Source organism: Gorilla gorilla, chromosome 20 (assembly GCF_029281585.2).
Source record: "Gorilla gorilla gorilla isolate KB3781 chromosome 20, NHGRI_mGorGor1-v2.1_pri, whole genome shotgun sequence".
NCBI classification, from domain to species: Eukaryota; Metazoa; Chordata; class Mammalia; order Primates; family Hominidae; genus Gorilla; species Gorilla gorilla.
Genome location: NC_073244.2, coordinates 56,577,069 through 56,597,460, shown reverse-complemented (window position 1 = coordinate 56,597,460; position 20,392 = coordinate 56,577,069). Strand labels below are relative to the sequence as shown.

The 20,392-nt window shown below is 53.1% G+C and overlaps 2 protein-coding genes and 1 long non-coding RNA gene across 8 annotated transcripts; 2 read left to right on the top strand and 1 right to left on the bottom strand.

Annotated features, from left to right (window-relative positions):
* Window positions 1-430: 430 nt before the first annotated feature.
* On the bottom strand, window positions 431-15,679 carry GEMIN7 (gem nuclear organelle associated protein 7). 6 transcript variants are annotated; one of them, XM_031006594.3, is made up of 3 exons: window positions 12,085-13,225; window positions 11,340-11,462; window positions 431-1,244 (listed from the first exon to the last, which is right to left on the bottom strand). In XM_031006594.3, exon 3 carries the CDS (start codon window positions 1,234-1,236, stop codon window positions 841-843), a length of 396 nt encoding a protein of 131 aa, XP_030862454.1. In that variant the 5' UTR covers window positions 1,237-1,244; window positions 11,340-11,462; window positions 12,085-13,225; the 3' UTR covers window positions 431-840. The 6 variants fall into 6 exon arrangements, with proteins under 6 accessions (XP_030862454.1, XP_063557515.1, XP_055225695.1 ...); XM_063701445.1 differs by lacking the exon at window positions 12,085-13,225 and adding an exon at window positions 11,754-12,078; XM_055369720.2 differs by lacking the exons at window positions 11,340-11,462; window positions 12,085-13,225 and adding an exon at window positions 15,544-15,679.
* Window positions 1,167-6,021, top strand: LOC109024153 (uncharacterized). The gene is made up of 2 exons (XR_002003594.3): window positions 1,167-1,279; window positions 5,710-6,021. It is a non-coding gene; the product is annotated as an uncharacterized lncRNA (long non-coding RNA).
* Window positions 14,655-19,898, top strand: ZNF296 (zinc finger protein 296). The gene is made up of 3 exons (XM_004060947.4): window positions 14,655-15,290; window positions 15,504-15,653; window positions 18,819-19,898. Exons 1-3 carry the CDS (start codon window positions 14,993-14,995, stop codon window positions 19,796-19,798), a joined length of 1,428 nt encoding a protein of 475 aa, XP_004060995.1. The 5' UTR covers window positions 14,655-14,992; the 3' UTR covers window positions 19,799-19,898.
* Window positions 19,899-20,392: the final 494 nt, after the last annotated feature.

Here is a 20,392-nt window from a genome sequence, read left to right as displayed (position 1 = left end):
TGGAGAGAAAAGAGGAGGGAGTGAAGTTGCACCCTGATCGCGAATCCTCGGCCTTTTATCAGGGGCGCCGCCACTCGGGGTCCGACCATTCGCCTCCAACGAGGGGACAGCGAATCTGCTGTCGTGTGCAGTCCACAGCAACCACAGGTGGGGGGCAACAGGAGGAGCGCTTGGGCACGACCACGTTACCCAGCACGAGCCACCGCCCGCCCCAAAATGAAATCAAATCCTAATCTCCCAATCCCGGCATGCCGGTCACTCCAGCCTTTCCAGGAGACTTGCGGCCGTGCAGCCCCTACACCTTTATCTGGACTCCTGTCCTACTTGGCCCAGCTCCACTGGATTCAGCCCTTGGATAATCACCCTACCAGCCCCTAAAGATGACTCCATCCCCGTCGGTATAGTTAATTAAAGAAAAACAGGAGTCAGATTTTCCTGGGGTAACTGGTTCTTTAGCAGGAGGGGGGAGCACTGGGGAGTATCTTCAGGGTGGCTGGACTTTGCAGCCTCTTTAATAACTTCCCCCTGTGCAGGATGTATCCTTTATCACCCCACCCCGATGCCCCGGTCTTCAGGAAATGGCAGCAGGCCCATATTTCTGTAGGGTTCAGAGTTCTGTGAGGTAGAGCATTCCTTCCAATGGGATCTTAGAATTCCTAGAGTTGCAGAATTTTACTGACGAGACCCAGGAGGTCTCAGGAGTCCAGACTTGCTTAAAGCTTGGCTCAAAATTCCAAGGGAGCTCATAACTCCATGGGGCCCAGAGTTCCTGGCTCGGGAACATTGGGAGGCCTGGGATACAGTGCCTTAGCCTCAAGCAGAAAAGTGAACACAATATTTTTATGGCTTGAAGGTATATGAAATAATGTCACTACATCGGAGCAGCGCCTCTGCTTGCACACCTATGGGAGTCTGCAGCTGTGACACGTAGAAGTTGGCCACATCCAGGTCGGTGGCTCCAAAGTGGGCGGCCACACGCACACCCTCGTGCAACGTGAAGCTCACCTGATGACCCACCATGGCCAGCAGGCTGCGGAGGTAACGCTCCCGAAGGGCGGCTCGTGCCCGCTGCTCCTGGGATTCCAGGGATTCTTGAGCTATGGGACACTCCTGGATTTCAGGAACCTCTGGCCTCAAGGGGGCTCTGCGTCCGTCAGGGGCAAAGCCACGGCTGAAGCCATCAGGGCCCCGGGGCAGCCGGAGCACAGGCACGGGAACGTTCACTGGAGTTTGCATTGTCTTGGCTGAGTGAAGAAAAAGAACAGGAAGTCGTTACATGGTAAGCATGCGGCTAATGGAGGAGGGAGGAGTGGAAGCAGAGGCTGGTCTACCAGGCAGCTCCACTTCACCTGTCCCAGACCGATCCACCCTCCTAAAATCTGTGCCATCGTCCCCCAGTGGCTTGGATCAGAAACAAAAGTGTCACATGTACAAAGACATGAGCCCCATGAAGGCAAGGACCTTTGTCTGCTTTTATAATGGCTTTATCTCAACTTATAGGCAATAAATATTTGCCAAAAGATGAACCTGGCCAGGCATGGTGGCTCATGCCTGTAATCCCAGCACTTTGGGAGGCCAAGGCAGGAGGATCACTTTGAAGCCGGGAGTTTGAGACCAGCCCGGGCAATATAGCGAGACCCCATTTCTAAAAATATATATATATATATTTTACATTAGCTGGGCTACTCAGGAGGCTGAGGGAGAAGGATTAGTTGAGCCCAGGAGATGGAGGCTGCAGTGAGCTGTAATTGTGCAACTGCACTCCAGCTTGGGTGACAGAGTGAGACACTGTCTCTAAAAAAAAGAATAAACCCCAGCTTTCTCTCACACACAACCCACCCAATCCATCAGGAAATTCTATCTTCTAGATAGATTCCCACTCACACACGAGCTAGCTTGAAAGGGCTCCCAGTGGCTAAATCTGGAATTATTTGAACAATACAATAATGATAGTTACAGATTATAACCCACTGGATAAAACAGAAATCCAGAATCCATACCGATAATAAATAAATGAATAAATAAGGAAGAGAAGGAAAATATAATCCTTACTGTAGACTGGCAAGTAAATAAATATAAAAGGAATAGATGCAAAAATGTGTGGATAGGGCCGGGTGCGGTGGCTCACACCTGTAATCCCAACACTTTGGGAGGCCAAGGTGGGCGAATCACTTGAGGTCAGGAATTCGAGACCAGCCTGGCCAACATGGCGAAACCCCGCCTCTACCAAAAATACAAAAATTAGCCGGGTGTGGTGTCATGCGCCTGTAGTCCCAGCTACTCAGGAGGTTAAGGCAGGAGAATCATTTGAACCCAAAAGGCGGAGGCTGCAGTGAGCAGAGATCGCACCACAGCACTCTAGCCTGGGCGACAGAGTGAGACTCTGTGTCAAAAAAAAGAAAAAAAAAAAAGCATGGATGGGAGTTTGATGAAGTATAAGGTATCTACATAGTCTTAACAGACTTATAAGATATTCATTCACTGTAAAGGGCAAACACAAATTTATATTGGAGGAACCTGGTATGCATCCCCTTAACTTAGTGATCAAAGCCAACATCTCCAGGAATGGGACACTAAGAAGGCAGGGCACCACTTCTGTGCTATTCCTTTTCTTTTTTTTTAATTTTAAAGAGACAGGGTCTCACTATGTTGCCGAGGCTGGTCTTGAACTTCTGGCCTCAAGTGATCTTCCAGCCTCTGGGCCAAACAAGGACAACAGGGATAGACATGGTGGCTCATGCCTATAATCCCAGCACCTCAGGAGGCCAAGGTGAGAGGATTGCTTGCGTTCAGGAGTTCAAGAGCAGCCTGGGCAACATGGTAAGACCTCGTCTCTACTAAAAATAAAAAACATTAGCCAGGCATGACAATGTACTCGTGGAAGTCCCAGCTACTCAGAAGACTGAGGTAAGAGAATCACTGGAGCCCTGGAAGGTTGAAGCTGCAGTGAGCTATGATCGCGCCACTGCACTCCAGCCTGGGCAAGAGTGAGACTTTGTCTTAGAAAAAACAAAAACAAAAACAGCACAACTAACCTGGGCTCTTCAAAAATATTAAAGTCATAAAAGACAAAGAAAGGCTGAGAAAAAAACTGTATAAGGCTGGGAGCAGTGGCTCACACCTGTAATCCCAGCACTTTGGGAGGCCGAGGTGGGCAGATCACTTGAGGTCAGGAGTTCGAGACCAGCCTGGCCAACATGGTGAAACCCCATCTCTACAAAAAATACAAAAATTAGCCAGGCATGGTGGCAGGCACCTGTAATCCCAGCTACTCAGGAGGCTGAGGCAGGAGAGTCACTTGAACTTGGGAGGCGGAGGTTGCAGTGAGCCGAGATTGCGCCACGGTACTCCAGCCTGGGCGACAGAGCAAGACTCTGTCTCAAAAAAAAAAAAAAAAAAAAATTATATATCTATATATATACACACGCACACATATTTATTTATTCACAACCTAACACTTCTCACCTCCTCCACTGCCAGCATCCTGCTGCAGCCACAGACACTTCCTGCCTGGAGTACTGTAGTCAACTCCTCACTGGGTCCCTGGCTTCCACCTTCACCCCCCGCCGTCTGCACCCCAACACCCTGTTAATGCCTGAGTCAGATCATATCCCTCCTCTGCTCGGAGCCCTCTTGTGGCTTCTGTCTTAGCTCTGGATCCTGCTGGCACCCTCGTGGTGTACCACGCCTGCTCTCCCCACCCCAGCCACACAGGCCTCCTCGCTGATCCTCAGGCGCGATGCCTGGCAATCCCTTCTTGGGCCCTTGCACTTTCGGTTCCCCGTATCTGCCTGTATCTCCTTTCCCTCCGTGAGTTTCAAGGTGGCCACCTTGCTTTTCCCACTGCTGGATCTCCAGCCCCCAGAAAACTGCCTGCCATAGAGACCAATGAGAATTCATGAATGAGCTGGGCATGGCAGCTCATGCCTGTAATCCTAGCAGTTTAGGGGCTGAGGCTGGAGGATCACTAGAGGTCAGGAGTTCGAGAGCAGCCTGGCCAACATAGTAAAACCCCATCTCTACTAAAATACAAAAATTAGCCGGACGTGGTGGCGCGTGCCTGTAATCCCAGCTACTTGGGGAGCCTGAGGCATGAGAATCACTTGAACCCGGGAGGCAGAGGTTGCAGTGAGCAGAGATTGTGCCACTGTACTCCGGCCTGGGCAACAGAGCAATACTCTGTCTCAAAAACAAACAAACATTGGCTGGGCGCGGTGGCTCACGCCTGTAATCCCAGCACTTTCGGAGGCCAAAGCAGGTGGATCACGAGATCAAGAGTTCAAGACCAGCCTGATCAACATGGTGAAACCCCGTCTCTACTAAGAATACAAAAATTAGCTGGGCATGGTGGCACGTGCCTGTAATCCCAGCTACTCATGAGGCTGAGGCAGGAGAATCGCTTGAACCAGGGAGGCAGGGGTTGCAGTAAGCGGAGATCTCGCCACTGCACTCCAGCCTGGGCGACAGAGCAAGACTCATCTCGAAAAAAACAAACAAACAAACAAAAAACAAAATGAATGAAGAGTGGAGATCCCAGGCCGGTTTAGCTGTGTGACATCAGTAAGAGACAGTTTTCTCTTCCATTGTATGGAAAAATAGCCCCAATTGCTGCCTATGCTGTTATCAGGATTCAACAGGCTCCTGCCAGACAGGGCCTGGCACATTCTAGGTTCTCCATAATAGTGAACTGCTCTTATTGTTAGTATTGCTGTGTGACCTGGGGTAAATGGCTTAACTAATCTGTGCCTCTGTTTCCCCATCTGTAAAACAGAGCCCTAACTCACAGGGCGGGCATGGGGACTAAATTACCTAACTAACCTACCATGTTTGGCACATGTCTGCGACATATGAAGCACTATGCTATGACGTTGAATGTATATAGGGAAATGCTGGCCTTGTGGGTGCAGACCTGAGAGAGGAGGACCTAGGTTTTAGCAGCTGCACCACTCCCTGTGGCTTGGTCCTCTCCTCTCTAAACCTAGTGAGGACTAACTGAGCTGAGTGACAAGCGTTGGGTACCCAAGACCCTGGGGCCAGGCACAGAAGGGAGGTGATTGAAATTGTCCTGTTTCTTTTTTTTCCTTTTTTGGAGACAGAGTCTCACTCTGTCACCCAGGCCGGAGTGCAGTGGTGCCACCTCGGCTCACTGCAACCTCCGCCTCCCAGGTTCAAGAGATTCTTGTGTGGCCGGGCGCGGTGGCTCACGCCTGTAATACCAACACTTTGGGAGGCCGAGGCAGGCGGATCACGAGGTCAGGAGATCGAGACCATCCTGGCTAACAAGGTGAAACCCCATCTCTATTAAAAATACAAAAAATTAGCCGGGCGTGGTGGCAGTCGCCTGGAGTCCCAGCTACTCGGGAGGCTGAGGCAGGAGAATGGCGTGAACCCGGGAGGCGGAGCTTGCAGTGAGCCGAGACCACGCCACTGCACTCCAGCCTGGGCAACAGAGCGAGACTCCGTCTCAAAAAAAAAAAAAAAAAAAAAGAGATTCTTGTGCCTCAGTCTCCCGAGAAGCTGCGACTACAGACACATACCACCATGCCCAGCTACTTTTTGTATTTTTAGTAGAGACGGAGTTTCACCATGTTGGTCAGGCTGGTCTCGAACTCCTGACCTCAAGTGATCCCCCCACCTCAGCCTCCCAAAGTGGTGGGATTACAGGCGTGAGCCACTGTGCCTGGACTAACTTGTCCTTTTTCTTATTAGGCTCTTCCCGTCTCTGCACCTGAACTGTGAGCCCCTTGCAAGACAGGACCCTGCAGATAGACCAGGGATGTGAACCAGGGCTACTCAGTCTGGACACTATTGACATTTGGGGCTGGATAATTATCTGCTGTGTTGTGGGGGCTGTCCAACGCATAGGTGTAGGGTTTGAGCAGCATTCTAGCCTCTGCCTCCTATTAATAGATGCCAGTAGCATCCCATCTTCAAGTTGTGACAACCAAAAATGTCACCACTGGTGAACAGTGAATTGGTGAATGTGAATTGCATCTCAATACAGTTTTTTTTTAAAGTCTCCATGAATTGCCAAACATCTCCTGATGGCCCCAAATGAAACACTGATGCAGACAAACAGGTCACAAAGAGGGAAGAAGGAATAAAGATGGCTATAGAAGACATGAACATAGGCTGGGCACAGTGGCTCCCGCCTGTAAACCCAGAACTTTGGGAAGCCGAGGCAGGCGGATCACCTGAGGTCAGGAGTTCGAGACCAGCCTGGTCAACACGGTGAAACCCTGTCTGTACTAAGAAATACAAAAATTAGCCGGGTGTTGGCCAGGCACTGTGGCTCATGCCTGTAATTCCAGCACTTTGAGAGGCCAAGGTGGGCGGATCACCTGAGGTCAGGAGTTCGAGACCAGCCTGACCAACATGGAGAGACCCTGTCTCTACTAAAAATACAAAATTAGCCTGATGGTGCATTTCTGTAATTAGTGGTGGTGCATGCCTGTAATCCCAGCTACTCGGAAGGCTGAAGCAGGAGAATCACTTGAACTCAGGAGGCAGAGGTTGCGGTGAGCCGAGATTGCGCCATTGCGCTCCAGCCTAGGCAACAAGAGTGAAACTCTATCTCAAAAAATAAATAAATAAATAAAATTAGCTGGGCCGGGCATGGTGGCAGGCTCCTGTAATCCCGCCTACTCAGGAGGCTGAGGCAGGAGACTCTCTTGAACCCGGGAGGCAGAGGTTGCAGTGAGCTGAGATATTGTGCCACTGCACTCCAGTCTGGGTGACAGACTGGGACTCCATCTCAAAAACAAACAAACGCCCCAAAAATTAGCCAGGCATGGTGGCACACGCCTGTAATCCCAACTACTCAGGAGGCTGAGGCATAAGAATCGCTTGAACCCGTGAGCCAGAGGCTGCAGTGAGCTGAGGTCATGCCACTGCACTCCAGCCTGGACAACAGAGCGAGACTCTGTCTCAAAATAAACAAACAAATAAATAAATAAAATTTTTAATTAATTAATTTTATTTTATTTTATAGAGATGAAGTCGCACTATATTGCCCAGGCTGGTCTCCAACCTGGGCTCAAGTGATCCTCTTGCCTCAGCCTCCCAAAGTGCTGGGATTACAGGTCTAAGCCACCATGCCCAGCCACTAAATTTTAATTACTTTTTTTTTTTTTTTTTTTTTTTTTGTGAGATGGAGTCTCGCTCTTGTCGCCCAGGCAGGAGTGCAGTGGTGCAATTTCTTGGCTCACTACAATGTCCACCTCCTGGGTTCAAGCGATTCTCGTCACTCAGCCTCCCAAGTAGCTGGGATTACAGGAGCCTGTGAAACGCCCAGCTATTTTTATTTTCAGTAGAGACGGGCTTTCCCCATGTTGGCCAGGCTGGTCTCGAACTCCTTACCTCAGGTGATCCACCCACCTCGGCCTCCCAAAGTGCTAGGATTACAGGCGTGAGCCACCGTGCCCGGCCTAAATTTTAATTTCAGAAAGCAAGAAGCAGCTGGGCACGACGTGGCTCACACCTGTAATTCCAGCACTTTGGGAGGCTGAGGCAGGTGGATCACTTGAGCCCAGGAATTTGAGACCAGCTTGGGCAACATAGCAAAATCCCATCTCTAGAAAAATAGAAAAATTAGCTGGGCAAAGGGTGCGCTCCTGTAGTCCCAGCTACTCAGGAGGCTGAGGTGGGAGGATCTAGTGAGCCTGAGGAGGCTGAGGCTGCAGTGAGATGTGACTGCACCACTGCACTCCAGCCTGGGAAGAGTGAGACCCTGTCTCAAACAAAAAAAAAAAAAAAAAGAAGAAGAAGAATTGGAAAAGAAAATGTGAAAAAGAGCTCTCCCTGGGAGGCATCTAAACCTCATCACCCACTCTGCATAATTAGCTGCCAAATCTTACTGATCTCACATGCCCATAGGTGGCCCAAATAGAATCCTCCTTGGCAAAATTGTTTTGGGGATGGAGTGTCACTCTATCCCCGAGGCTGGAGTGCAGTGGTGCAATCTTGGCTCATTGCAACCTCTGCCTCCTGGGTTCAAGCAATTCTCCTGCCTCAGCCTCCTGAGTAGCTGGGATTACAGGTGCGCACCACCATGCCTGGCTAATTTTTGTATTTTAGTAGAGACAGGGTTTCACCATGTTGGCCAGGCTGGTCTACATCTCCTGGTCTCAGGTGACCCACCCCCAGCTCAGCTTCCCAAAGTGCCGGGATTACAGGCATGAGCTACCGTGCCCAGCGGGCAAAATATTTTAAATTTTAACTTTATTTTATTTTTCTTCTTGGCAAAATACGTAGCAGAGGTCTGCGAACCTTCTCTGTAAAGTACTTTACTGTCACTGCTCAACTCTGCCACAGTAGCACAACAGCAGCCATAGACAATATGGAAACAAATGAACATGGCTGTTCTCCAACAAAACCTTACTTACTGGGACACTGAAATTTGAATTTTATATCATTTTTATGCACCAAAGAAAAGTTTTCTAGCCAGGTACGGTGGCTCACAACTATAATCCCAGCACCTTGGGAGACTAAGGCTGGAGAATTGCTTTAGCGTAGGAGTTCAAGACCAGCCTGGGCAATATAGCAAAACCCCATCTCTACCAAAAAAAAAAAAAAAAAAAAAAAATTAGCTGGGCATGGGTAGTGTGCGACTAGAGTCCCAGCTACTAAGGAGACCGAGGTGAGGGGATCGCTTGAGCCTGGTAGGTGGAGGCTGCAGTGAGCCATAACTGTGCCACTGTACTCCAGCCTGGGTGACAGAGTGTGAGACCCTGTCTCAAAAAAAAAAAAAATTCACTCATCCACATTATCTAGCATTGTCAGCACATCATCTGAGTGCCTGCTCTGTGCATGACCCACATTGGGCGGTCTTGGAAACACGTCTAGGACTGAGACAGCCCAGTTCCGCCTTTGTGGGCTCACAGTCCAATAGGGGACACAGACCTGTCCTTAGGCAGTGATGACCCAGAGTGAGTAGGGCTGGAATGAAGGAGTCCAGAGGAGACATCTGACCCAGCCTGGGGGATAGAGGGTAGTTTCAAGGAAGCCCAGGAAAGATTCCTATGATAAGATTACATTTGAGCATAGACCTGAATGAAATTAGGAATGGAGCCATGTGGAGATTCCAGTCAGAAGGAAGAGCAAAATGCAAAGATCATGGAAAGGGTGGCTTTGGGGCGTAGCAAGGCCAGTGTGGAGGAGGTGGGGGCAGGGACAGAGAGAGTGCCTTGTGGGCTGTGATGACAGTTTGGGTCTCTACTCTGAGACTGAAGCCGCTGGACAGTTCTGAGTGAAGGATGGGCAGAATCTGGCTTAAGGTCCTCAGGATCCTCTGCCTGCTGCATGGACAATAAATGAGATTGAAGGGAGACACTAGGAGCGCAATGAGGAGGTCACTGTAGTGGTCCAGGTGGAAGAAGATGGTGTCTAGTATGGGCTGGGGACAATGGGAATGGAGAGAAGTGGTCAGATTAGGCTATGTTTGAAAGGTCGAGGCTGGGCGCAGTGGGTCACGCCTGTAATCCCAGCACTTTTGAAGGCTGAGGTGGGTAGATCGCCTGAGGTCAGGATGAGACCAGCCTGGTCAACATGGTGAAACCTCTCTCTACTAAAAATACAAAAGTTAGCTAGGTGTGGTGGTGCGTGCCTGTAATCCCAGCTACTCGGGAGGCTGAGGCAGAAGAATCGCTTGAACCCAGGAAGCGGAGGTTGAAGTGAGCGGAGATCGTGCCATTGCATTCCAGCATGGATGACAGAGTGAGACTCCATCTCAAAACAACAAAAACAAACAAAAAAAAGAAAGGTCAAGACCCCTCAGTGATGGACAGGATAAGGGATATATAATTTGAGGGAAAGAGCAGCCAAGGGAGACTCCAAGTTTTTTTTTTTTTTTTCCTGACAGGGAAGACCACGTGAATGGAATTAAGGGATGGTTGCATTTTCTAATTTTTTTTTTTTTTTCTTTTAAGACGGAGTCTCGCTCTTGTCGCCCAGGCTGGAGTGCAGTGGCATGATCTCAACTCACTGCAACCTCCGCCTCCCGGGTTCAAGCAATTCTCCTACCTCAGCCTCCCAAGTAACTAGGACTACAGGCGCGCACCACTGCACATGGCTAATTTTGTATTTTTAGTAGAGACGGGGTTTGGCCACGTTGGCCAGGCTGGTCTCAAACTCCTGATCTGCCTGTTTCAGCCTCCCAAAGTGCTGGGATTACAGGCATGAGCCACCGTGCCTGGCCTTGCATTTTCTAATTTTTTAAAAAGCACATTTACTTATTTATTTACTTTGAGGTGAGGTCTCGCTGTATTGCCCACGCTAATCTTGAACTCCTGGACTCGAGATATCCTCCCACCTCAGCCTTCCGAGAAGCTGGGATTACAGGCCCACGCCAACACGCCCTACTTGCATTTTTTATTTTCTCTGACCACTGTCACTCCAATTTAGTCAGGCCTCACCAGCCCCCAGGGTCTTTCCTGAGCCTAGATTAACACTTGAGTTTCAAGAGAAACCCCCTAGTCTCTAGGGTGAGTATTTACTAAATGACTTAGATAGGATTAGAGTGGCCAAAGAATTCTGTTAAATCCCTGGATAAAATGAAATTAAGGGAGGGCCAGTATAGGGCCTTGTTTTCTCCATCAGGAAAAAAAAAAAAAAAAAAACAAGGGAGATTTGGTCATATTGATGCAATCCCCATTTTTGTAAAGTGGCCAGTGAAGCTGGCAGGTCAAATCTTTCCTCGGGCTGGGTGCAGTGGTTCACACCTGTAATCCCAGCACTTTCGGAAACTGAGGGAGGCAGATCACCTGATGTCAGGAGTTTAAGACCAGCCTGGCTAACATGGTGAAACCCTATCTCTACTAAAAATACAAAAAAAATTAGCTGGATGTGGTAGCACGCGTCTGTAATCCCAGCTACGCAGGAGGCTGAGGCAGGAGAATCGCTTGAACCAGGGAGACGGAGGTTGCAGTGAGCGGAGATCACGCCTCTGCACCCCAGCCTGGGCCACAGAGTGAGACTCTGTTTCAAAAAAAAAAAAATCATTTCCTTGGTGCCAGCTGGAGGGTGGAGAAAGAGGGAGCAAACTCAGGCCCTCACCCGTGTCCCATGTAGAAAGACAGACTGTGGAGCCAAGGTGTGACCTGATAAGAAACTGGTTTAAGAAAGGTCACACAGGGTGTGCCCAGGAGGGCAGAGGCAGGCTTTATCCATTGTCCCTGGTGACCTGGCCCCAGAGGCCTTTATCCTTTCAGTCTCCAAGGCAAGGATTTCCGAAGGTTTCAGGGAAAAATGCCCAAGCCCATCCCCCACGACTTGAAAAACTAGTCTGTTAGATTCAAGAGCCCAACACTTAGGTCAATGGCAGGGGCAGGGGTTTCACAGACCTCCCTCCTGGTGGCCTTGGTGCTCCAGAGAAGAGATCAGCTCAGTGGACAAACATTTGGCCAACTCTTCACAATTGCCAGGGTGTGGAACCAGCTGAGTTGTCAACAGAGAAGCCACCAGACCTAATTAATTAACCAAGGTGTTGACGTGTCCACAGACAAACACACACACATACAGACATCATCGGCTGCTGAATCTTGATGCAAATTAGCTAAATGGGGCCACCCGAGAGGGTCAGAACCCCAAGCACAGAATCTCTCCCCTCCCCTTCTCCCCTGGGGCCGGTCAGTTTCCTTTCAATTCCGCCCTGACCACCCATTGCTCTCCTTTTCTTATACTAAGTAGGTCCTCCCGGCCCCCAGGCGTCCACTCCCCACACCGCCCTGGGCGTTCGGACTGGACCTTCTTCCCACCTCCAGGCTCAGACTGAGCGAGCGATTCCGCTCCAGGTAAAGCGGGATGACTGCCACCGATGCTTCTGTTATCGTGGCCATTTATTATTTTCCGGAGGGGAAGTTTTTCTCCTTCTCCTCACCCCACCCGCGTGGGGCATTCCCGCTGCCGGCGATCGGGATCAAACAGTCCCTGATAGGGGCGTCTGGGGACCAGAACGTCCCTCCAGCCGGCGCTGCAGGCGCGGTCCTGCCTCTTTCCGTCACTCAGGGCGTTGCACTGGGGTGAGCGTCCAGAGCTGGGGCCGGGGAGAGGGAACCTGCTGGCGACCCCCCACCACCTTGTACTCACCGAGGTCCGCGGCTACTGGTGTCCCCACTTCCGCCGGCGCCCCCGCTGCAGAGGCCCGGGCAGGCCGCAAGCCGCGGATCCTGGGTTCCGCCCGCGCCGCCGCCACTGCCCCACGTGGTCGCGGGCTGGCTCGCAGGCTTGGAAGCCAGCACAGCCCGGGTCGCCACCTGGCCCGCGGCTTTGCGGGGCACTTGGGACCGATCTTCCTGCCTGCGAGTTGGGGGCGTCTGGGATGCCCATTTTAGGCAGGAAGAAACTGAGGTTCAGAGAGGGGAAGACTTCCTCCCTGCTGGGTTAAGGGCAGAGCTCGGTCTTTGCATCCCCATCCCCCTACACATACCCACTCCTAACCCTCGCTTCCAGTGGGAACCCCCGCTCCTCTACAGGAAACCTGGAGATCATGGTTTCAGATGCCGCATACCAAGAAAGTAGCTGGGCTGGATCAGAGGCGGTCATTTTGTCCTCCAGCTCTCCCTGCAGTCCCATTTTACAAAGGGGGAAACTGAGGCCTTGAATGGGGAATATGAACCTCCCTATTCCAGGCCGAGTCAGAATTCACTTTCTCCTTGCGGGGTCCTATTTACGCAGGGATCCTGTGGGCCTTTGCTTTCCACTAGATCACCAAGGCCTAGTGCCAGGTACACAATTTGGTGCTCTGCAAATATCTGTTGAAAGAATATCATCAGGCACATAGTAGGTGCGCAATAAATATTTGTTGACTTAACTATGAACGAGTAGGGGTTGTATTTATGAACAAGACAGACTCCCATCCTGCCTCCTAGAACCTACGTTCTAGCGGGGGTAGAAATGCAGAATAGGGTAAAATGAGCAAATACGTAAACAAGATCCTTCAGGGTTTGATCGAAGTGATGTATAAAGAATAAAATAGGCCGGGCACGGTGGCTCACGCCTGTAATTCCAGCACTTTGGGAGGCTGAGGTGGGTGGATCACCTGAGGTCAGGAGTTCGAGACCAGCCTGGCCAACATGGTGAAACTCTGTCTCTACTAAAAATAGAAAAATTAGCCGGGCATCTGTAATCCCAGCTACTCCGGAGGCTCAGGCAGGAGAATCACTTGAACCCGGGAGGCGGAGGTTGCAGTGAGCTGAGGTCGTGCCACTGCACTCCAGCCTGGGCAACAAGAGTGAAACTCCATCTCAAAAAAAAAAAAAAAAAAAAAAGAGTAAAATAAGGGCAATGGGATAGTGGGTGGCTGGGTTGCCATGGAGCTTAAAATTGGGTGGTCTGAGGCTGAGTGCAGTGTCTCACACCTGTAATCTCAGCACTTTGGGATGCTGAAGCAGGAGGAGCGCTTCAAGCCAAGAGTTTCAGACCAACCAGGGCAACAAAGCGAGTCCCTGTCTCTATTTAAAAATAATTTTTTTTTGAAAAATTAAAAATTACTTTAAAGAAAAAAAGGGTGATCAGAGGAGGTGGCAGTGAAGAAGAAACCACCTCAGATAACCCTCTAGTTCCAACCTGCCCTACCTCCTTTGACAGATGGAGAAAGTGAGATCCAAGAGGGAACTGGGGACAGACGGAGGTCATGGAGTGTAGTTTGCAAGGCCTTCAGCAGGGTGGGGCTACTTTAGATACTGTTGGTCAGGGCCCTCTGCTCTCAGGAGGACAATGGAACCCAGACCTGAATAACAATGTGCAGAACTCCAAGAGATCAGCATCTGAAATCAGCATCTGGGCTGAGGACAGCTGGGGGAGGACAGGTTCTTGCCCTGACCTCAGGGGGCTTGCATTGGGTGGGGGAGAGGACAGGCCACAAGCCGTTCTATACTGTCATGCAGTCGGTGCCAGGAAGAAAAGAATACTCATCAGGGATTGAGGGTGGGGCAGGGTGTCGATGCCACTTCAAACAGTGAGCAGACAGAACTGCTTAGGGGAGGGAAGTTCAAGGAGGCGGAGTGGAGGCAGGTGAGCTGCTTGGCTATTTGGTTTTAATGGCGACTTCTGGTCTAGGAACAGAGTCGATGTGTATGATTACAGTCCTCCTCTGCTCAAAACCCTCCTAAGGCTCCGGTCTCAGGAAAACCAAAAGACCTGAAAGCGATCAAAAGATTGCTTGGATCTGCCCCCATATTTTCGCTGAACTCAATCCCCAACCCGTATTGCCTCTCCCTTTCCTTGTAATTCCTCAATGCCCAGGCCCACTGGCTGGGCTTCCTTCCCTCCAGCCTCAGCTCCACCATGCCCTTTCCCATCATAGGGGAGAACATTGAATCCCTCAACCCCAGTAACCCTCTCCGCCTTTCCAGCTTTCTTTTGCTCCATGGCACTGGTCATCATGAAGGGCCATCTATATTTTACGTAATTATGTTTATAGTGTCTTCCCCCACCGTCTAAACTCCGTGCAGACAAAGATTATCGTCTGTTTATTCCCTCCTGTATTCTCAGTGCTTCCAACAGAGCCTGGCGCACAGGAGGCACTCAGTGAATGCTTGCAAAATGAATTTTTATTGTAATGCATTTAATGAAATAGCCCAGATTACTATCAGGCACCTAATAAGAAACGTGACCGACTACTTTCTCGCTTGGGGGTGCGTGTGGGCATGCCGTGTCTCAGTTTCACCCGCCCTAAAATGGGATCAGGGATAGCTGTTTCAATGCCTTGTGGGAACTCGGTGTGATTAAATTTGGTCACTAAGCCAAACGCACGGGACACTGCCTAGATTGAGTTAGGCCGCCTTCAGGGCCCCAGCAGGGCGGCTCGGTCCCCTCCCATGAGCCCCGCCCTGGTAGGCGGAGCCACGGACCCGGCCAGCACGTGTAAGAGTTCCCGGCGGGTCGCCGCAGTCACTCACCTGAGCGCGCACGGTCCGCGCGTCCTCCGCTCGTGCGTCCTCCGCCCGCCCGCCCGCCTGCCTGCCCGCCCGCTCGCTCGCCCGGCCCGCGACTCATGTCCCGCCGCAAGGCCGGCAGCGCGCCCCGCCGAGTAGAGCCCGCGCCCGCCGCCAACCCAGACGACGAGATGGAAATGCAGGACCTCGTCATCGAACTCAAGCCCGAGCCAGACGCGCAGCCCCAACAGGCCCCAAGGCTGGGGCCCTTCTCCCCGAAGGAGGTGTCCTCGGCGGGGCGGTTCGGTGGCGAACCCCACCACTCCCCTGGCCCCATGCCCGCCGGGGCCGCCCTCCTCGCCCTCGGCGCGCGGAACCCGTGGACCCTGTGGACGCCGTTGACCCCGAACCTTCCCGGTGAGCGCCCCGGGCCCTGGGCCCAGCCTCCCTTACCTTTGGCCCTCGGGTGGGACCCTTCCCTTTGGGCATGGGCCCCTCGCCCTGCCTTATCTCCTTCGCCCCGTCCTGCCCCTCAGGCCCCCTTCTGACCTTCGGTTTCCCCTCTCCTTCAGCACCCTCAGCCCCCATCCTGGCCCCACCCCACGCTCACCACCCGCTTCCTCCCTGCAGACCGCCAGCCCTGGACCGACAAACACCCAGATCTGTTGACCTGCGGCCGCTGCCTGCAGACCTTCCCGTTGGAGGCCATCACTGCCTTCATGGACCACAAGAAGCTGGGCTGTCAGCTCTTCAGAGGCCCCAGCCGCGGCCAGGGCTCAGGTGAGTAAAGCCGGGTGCAGTCCCCCTCTCAAGTTCAAGGGCTGGGCTTCCTGCTGGAAAGGGGCTGGGCTGGACGGCAGGGCACTGAGCACTACTTCCCCTTTCTCGCTCCCCATCGGGTGCAGCCTAGGCGTGGCCAGGGCCTGCCCGTCCTAGGGCAGGGACTAGTGGTGGCGGTGGAGGGGGGGGGCGGGGGGGACTGGGCAGGGAAGGAGGGCCGCCTACAGGGTGTGGCCAGCCCCAGAAGACTACCCCGGGATTTTGCCCCCCACACACACACCCCAACCTGGTTTCACTTCTCCTTCCCCTTGGCCAGAAATAACTGGCCAGGTGGCTGGACCAGGGTGGCAGTAGGAGGGGACCTCTAGGGAGGGCAGCGGCCGGGGGGAGGGGGAGTGGAGGCCAGCTGGAATGGGGAGGTTGCCACCCCCTCCTGTCTCTCTCTGTCAATTCTGATTGAGGTGCTAGTACAGCTGAGTGTTCAGAGCCAAGGAAGGGGCTTCTGGTTTCCCTCGGTGATGGAATCTCCCAGCCCCGCGTGCTGGGAATCCCCTGGTTTGAGCGAGCTCCCGGGTGCTGGACACCTGGGTTCCTTCTCTTGGGAGGGAATTAAAATCCTTCACATGGCGCTTGACCCTCGGTGAGCTTTTGGTCAGTGTTGGCTGCAGGGCTTAATCCAAACCTAGTTTCCAGCCCCCTGGCCCTTGCCCTCCTGAGACTTTTGAGAAGTGGAATTATTTAGGGTTGGGCCAGGGAGGGTCTGGTGGTGGGAAAGAGGAGGGGCTTGTGACTGATTGAATCAGCTTTAGAGCTGGAGCATGGTGAGTGGCCGGGAGGAGCGAGCGAGGGGCTGTGATGGAATCGCTGGAACAAAACACTGCAGGGCTTGGAGAATCATGGGCACCTTGGTTTCACAGGCTCTGCTGTTTAAGCGCTTATGTGGACCAAAGCTCTCAACCATTCCCCAAGCGAGGTCACAACCACCCTTGAAAGGGAGGGGATCTCTAGGGTCCCTGAATTCTAGCAACTGAGGCACACAGAGGACTATGTCTTGCCCAAGGCCACACAATTAGGGAGCAGAGAAGTCTGAATTTGAATGCAGGCCTGTGCTCTTGACCCAGGACTGGTTGTATCACAAAGGTTGTCCCATCCAAGACTCTAGAATTTGAAAAATGGAAAGGCTAGTTCACCTAGGAAGTGTCCACTGAGAGTACCCCGAAGGTCCAGATAGAAATCCAAATTCAGGTTTGGGGGCTCAATTTGAGATCCATGCAGAGGGTGGGGGACCCAGGTCACTACCACCTCTTTACTAGGTGGCCGCTAAGCTTTCTCTGTAGCTACCCCATTATTTTGAGGTGGAGTCTTACTCTGTTACCCAGGCTGGAGTGCTGTGGTGCAATCTCAGCTCACTGCAACCTCCGCCTCCCAGGTTCAAGTGATTCTCCTGCCTCAGCCCTCCAAGTAGCTGGGACTTCAGGCGTGCACCACCATGGCCAGCTAATTTTTGTATTTTTGGTAGAGACAGGGTTTCACCATGTTGATCAGGCTGGTGTCTCAAACTCCTGACCTCAGGTGGTCCACCTGCCTTGGCCTCCTGAAGTGCTGGGATTACAGGCATGAGCCACCATGCCCAGATATCTCAATTACTTTAAAAATTATTTGTATTAAACCAAAATTTTTTTTTTTTGAAAGTCTCACTTTTGTCACCCAGGCTGGAGTGCAGTGGTGGGATCTCGGCTCACTGCAACCTCCGCCTCCTGGGTTCAAGCGATTCTCCTCCCTTAACCTCCCAAGTGGCCAGGATTACAGGCGCGCACCACCACACCCGGCTATTTTTTATTTTTACTAGAGATGGGGTTTCATCATGTTGGCCAGGCTGGTCTCAAATCCCTGAACTCAAGAGATCAACCCGCCTCAGCCTCCCAAAGTGCTGGGATGACAGGTGTGAGCCACCGTGCCTGGCCTAAACCAAAAATCTTCTTCAAAAGCCTCTGCTCACAGCCAGATATGGTGGCTCACGCCTATAATCCCAGCACTTTGAGGGGCTGAGTTGGAAGGATTACTTGAGGCCATTAAGTTAAAGAATAGCCTGGGCGGCCGGGTGCGGTGGCTCAAACCTGTAATCCCAGCACTTTGGGAGGCCGAGGCGGGCAGATCATGAGGTCAGGAGATCGCGACCATCCTGGCTAACACGGTGAAACCCCGTGGCGTGGTGGCTGAGGCAGGAGAATGGCGTGAACCCCGGAGGCGGAGCTTGCAGTGAGCTGAGATCGCGCCACTGCACTGCAGCCTGGGCGACAGAGCAAGGCTCCGTCTCAAAAAAAAAATAGCCTGAGCAACATAGCAGGGCCCCATCTCTTTAAAAAATACTAAATTAAAAATTTAAAGCAAAAAAAAAAAAGCAAGCAAGACTCTGTTCTGCCCTCTCCCCCTCCCCCAGTAGTCTGGATTGAAATCCCAGCTTCACCCCTTCCAAGCTGTGCAACCCTGGGGAAATGCCTCTCTGTGCCTCAGTTTTCCTGTCTGGAAAATGGAGATCTTATTTTCCTGTCCTGAGGGAAAGCTGGGCTATGAGCCATGGCTCAGCACCTAGCATGTAGGAAGCGCTTACTGAGTTAACATAACTTTTTAAAAGATTTTCAAACACATGGCCCAGCACAGTGGTTCATGCCTATAATCCCAGCACTTTGGGAGGCCGAGGTGGGTGGATCACTTGAGGCCAAGAGTTCGAGACCAGCCTGGCCAACACGGTGAAACCCCCATCTCTACTAATTAGCCAGGCATGGTGGCGGGCGCCTGTAATCCCAGCTACTCTAGAGGCTGAGGCATGAGAATAGCTTGAATCCGGGAGGTGGAGGTTGCAGTGAGCTGAGATCGTGCCACTGCACCCCAGCCTGGGCGACAGTGAGACTGTCTAAAAAAAAAATGGTTTTCAAACACAAAGCCTCAGGTACTTAGCACCCACTCCACAGATTTTTCGTGTCCACCCCTCCTCTGAGCATCAGCTTCCTGGTCCTTCCAGGGTGTGTGTGTCTTGTTACTGCCAAGTCCTTGGCCCCTGCAGGAGTGCCTATCCCACAGAAGGTGTCCAGCTGGCAGCTGTGAACTGCAACCCCCGTGACTCCTTCCTCTCCGCACTAACACTCTGCCTCTTTTTCTTACCAGTACGAGAGGAGCTGAAGGCCTTGAGCTGCCTGCGCTGTGGCAAACAGTTCACAGTGGCCTGGAAGCTGCTGCGTCACGCCCAGTGGGACCACGGACTGTCCATCTACCAGACAGAATCAGAGGCCCCGGAGGCCCCGCTCCTGGGCCTGGCCGAGGTGGCTGCAGCCGTGTCGGCGGTGGTGGGGCCAGCAGCTGAGGCCAAGAGCCCCCGTGCAAGTGGCAGCGGCCCCACCCGGCGGAGCCCCACCTGTCCTGTGTGCAAGAAGACCCTCAGCTCCTTCAGCAACCTCAAAGTGCACATGCGCTCACACACAGGTGAGCGGCCCTATGCTTGCGACCAGTGTCCCTACGCCTGCGCCCAGAGCAGCAAGCTCAACCGCCACAAGAAGACCCACCGGCAGGTGCCGCCCCAGAGCCCCCTCATGGCCGACACCAGCCAGGAGCAGGCCTCTGCGGCCCCTCCAGAGCCGGCTGTCCATGCTGCTGCCCCCACCAGCACCCTCCCATGCAGCGGTGGTGAGGGGGCTGGAGCCGCCGCCACAGCAGGTGTCCAGGAACCCGGGGCTCCTGGCAGTGGGGCTCAAGCCGGCCCTGGTGGAGACACTTGGGGAGCCATCACCACGGAACAGAGAACTGACCCTGCAAACAGCCAGAAGGCATCACCCAAAAAGATGCCCAAGTCAGGGGGCAAAAGCCGCGGGCCCGGGGGCAGCTGTGAGTTCTGCGGGAAGCATTTTACCAACAGCAGCAACCTGACGGTGCACCGGCGCTCACACACTGGGGAGCGCCCCTACACCTGTGAGTTCTGCAACTACGCCTGCGCCCAGAGCAGTAAGCTCAACCGCCACCGCCGCATGCACGGCATGACGCCTGGCAGCACCCGCTTCGAGTGCCCCCACTGCCATGTGCCCTTCGGCCTGCGAGCCACCCTGGACAAACACCTGCGGCAGAAGCATCCTGAGGCGGCCGGCGAGGCCTGAGCCCAGGAAAGCCCCCCTCACTGTCCCTGGTACCGCTGCGAACACCCATTGACCTCGTTTTTGCCCCCCTTCTCCAAGTAAATTTTCCCTTTTATTTACACCCGTCTGGACTCTGGCTTTCTTGGGGTGCATGAGGTGGGGCAGCAGGCTTCCCCTCTGTGGGGTGGACGGCTGGACAGACCGGTTTGGAGTGAGGGGGTGAGGGAACGGCCAGCCCCTAGTGCCTGGGGCGCAGCAGGATTGGCACAGAAAGCTGCGCTCCCAGTTCCTAGTGCAGGCGAGGCTAGGGCAGGGGCTGAGGCGAGGGCGGGGAGAGGCCCGGACCTGTCGCCAGAGGCCCTGGGCAAAGGGGCCCATGTGGGACGTGCTGGGCCGACACCCTATGTCCACATCTGCGGGCAGGTCTGGGCCCTCTCCCTTGGGACTGTGCCCTGGCCTCCTGAGCAGGCCTCACTGAGCCATGGCAGGTTCTGATGAACAGGGGCCTGCCACTTAGCCATCAGATGTGGGCAAGATGTCCCACACAGGCAGCACTGGCATCTGGCCTGTAAACCCAAGCGCCCTCCCAGCTGGCTCTGCTGGCCCATGGGCCCT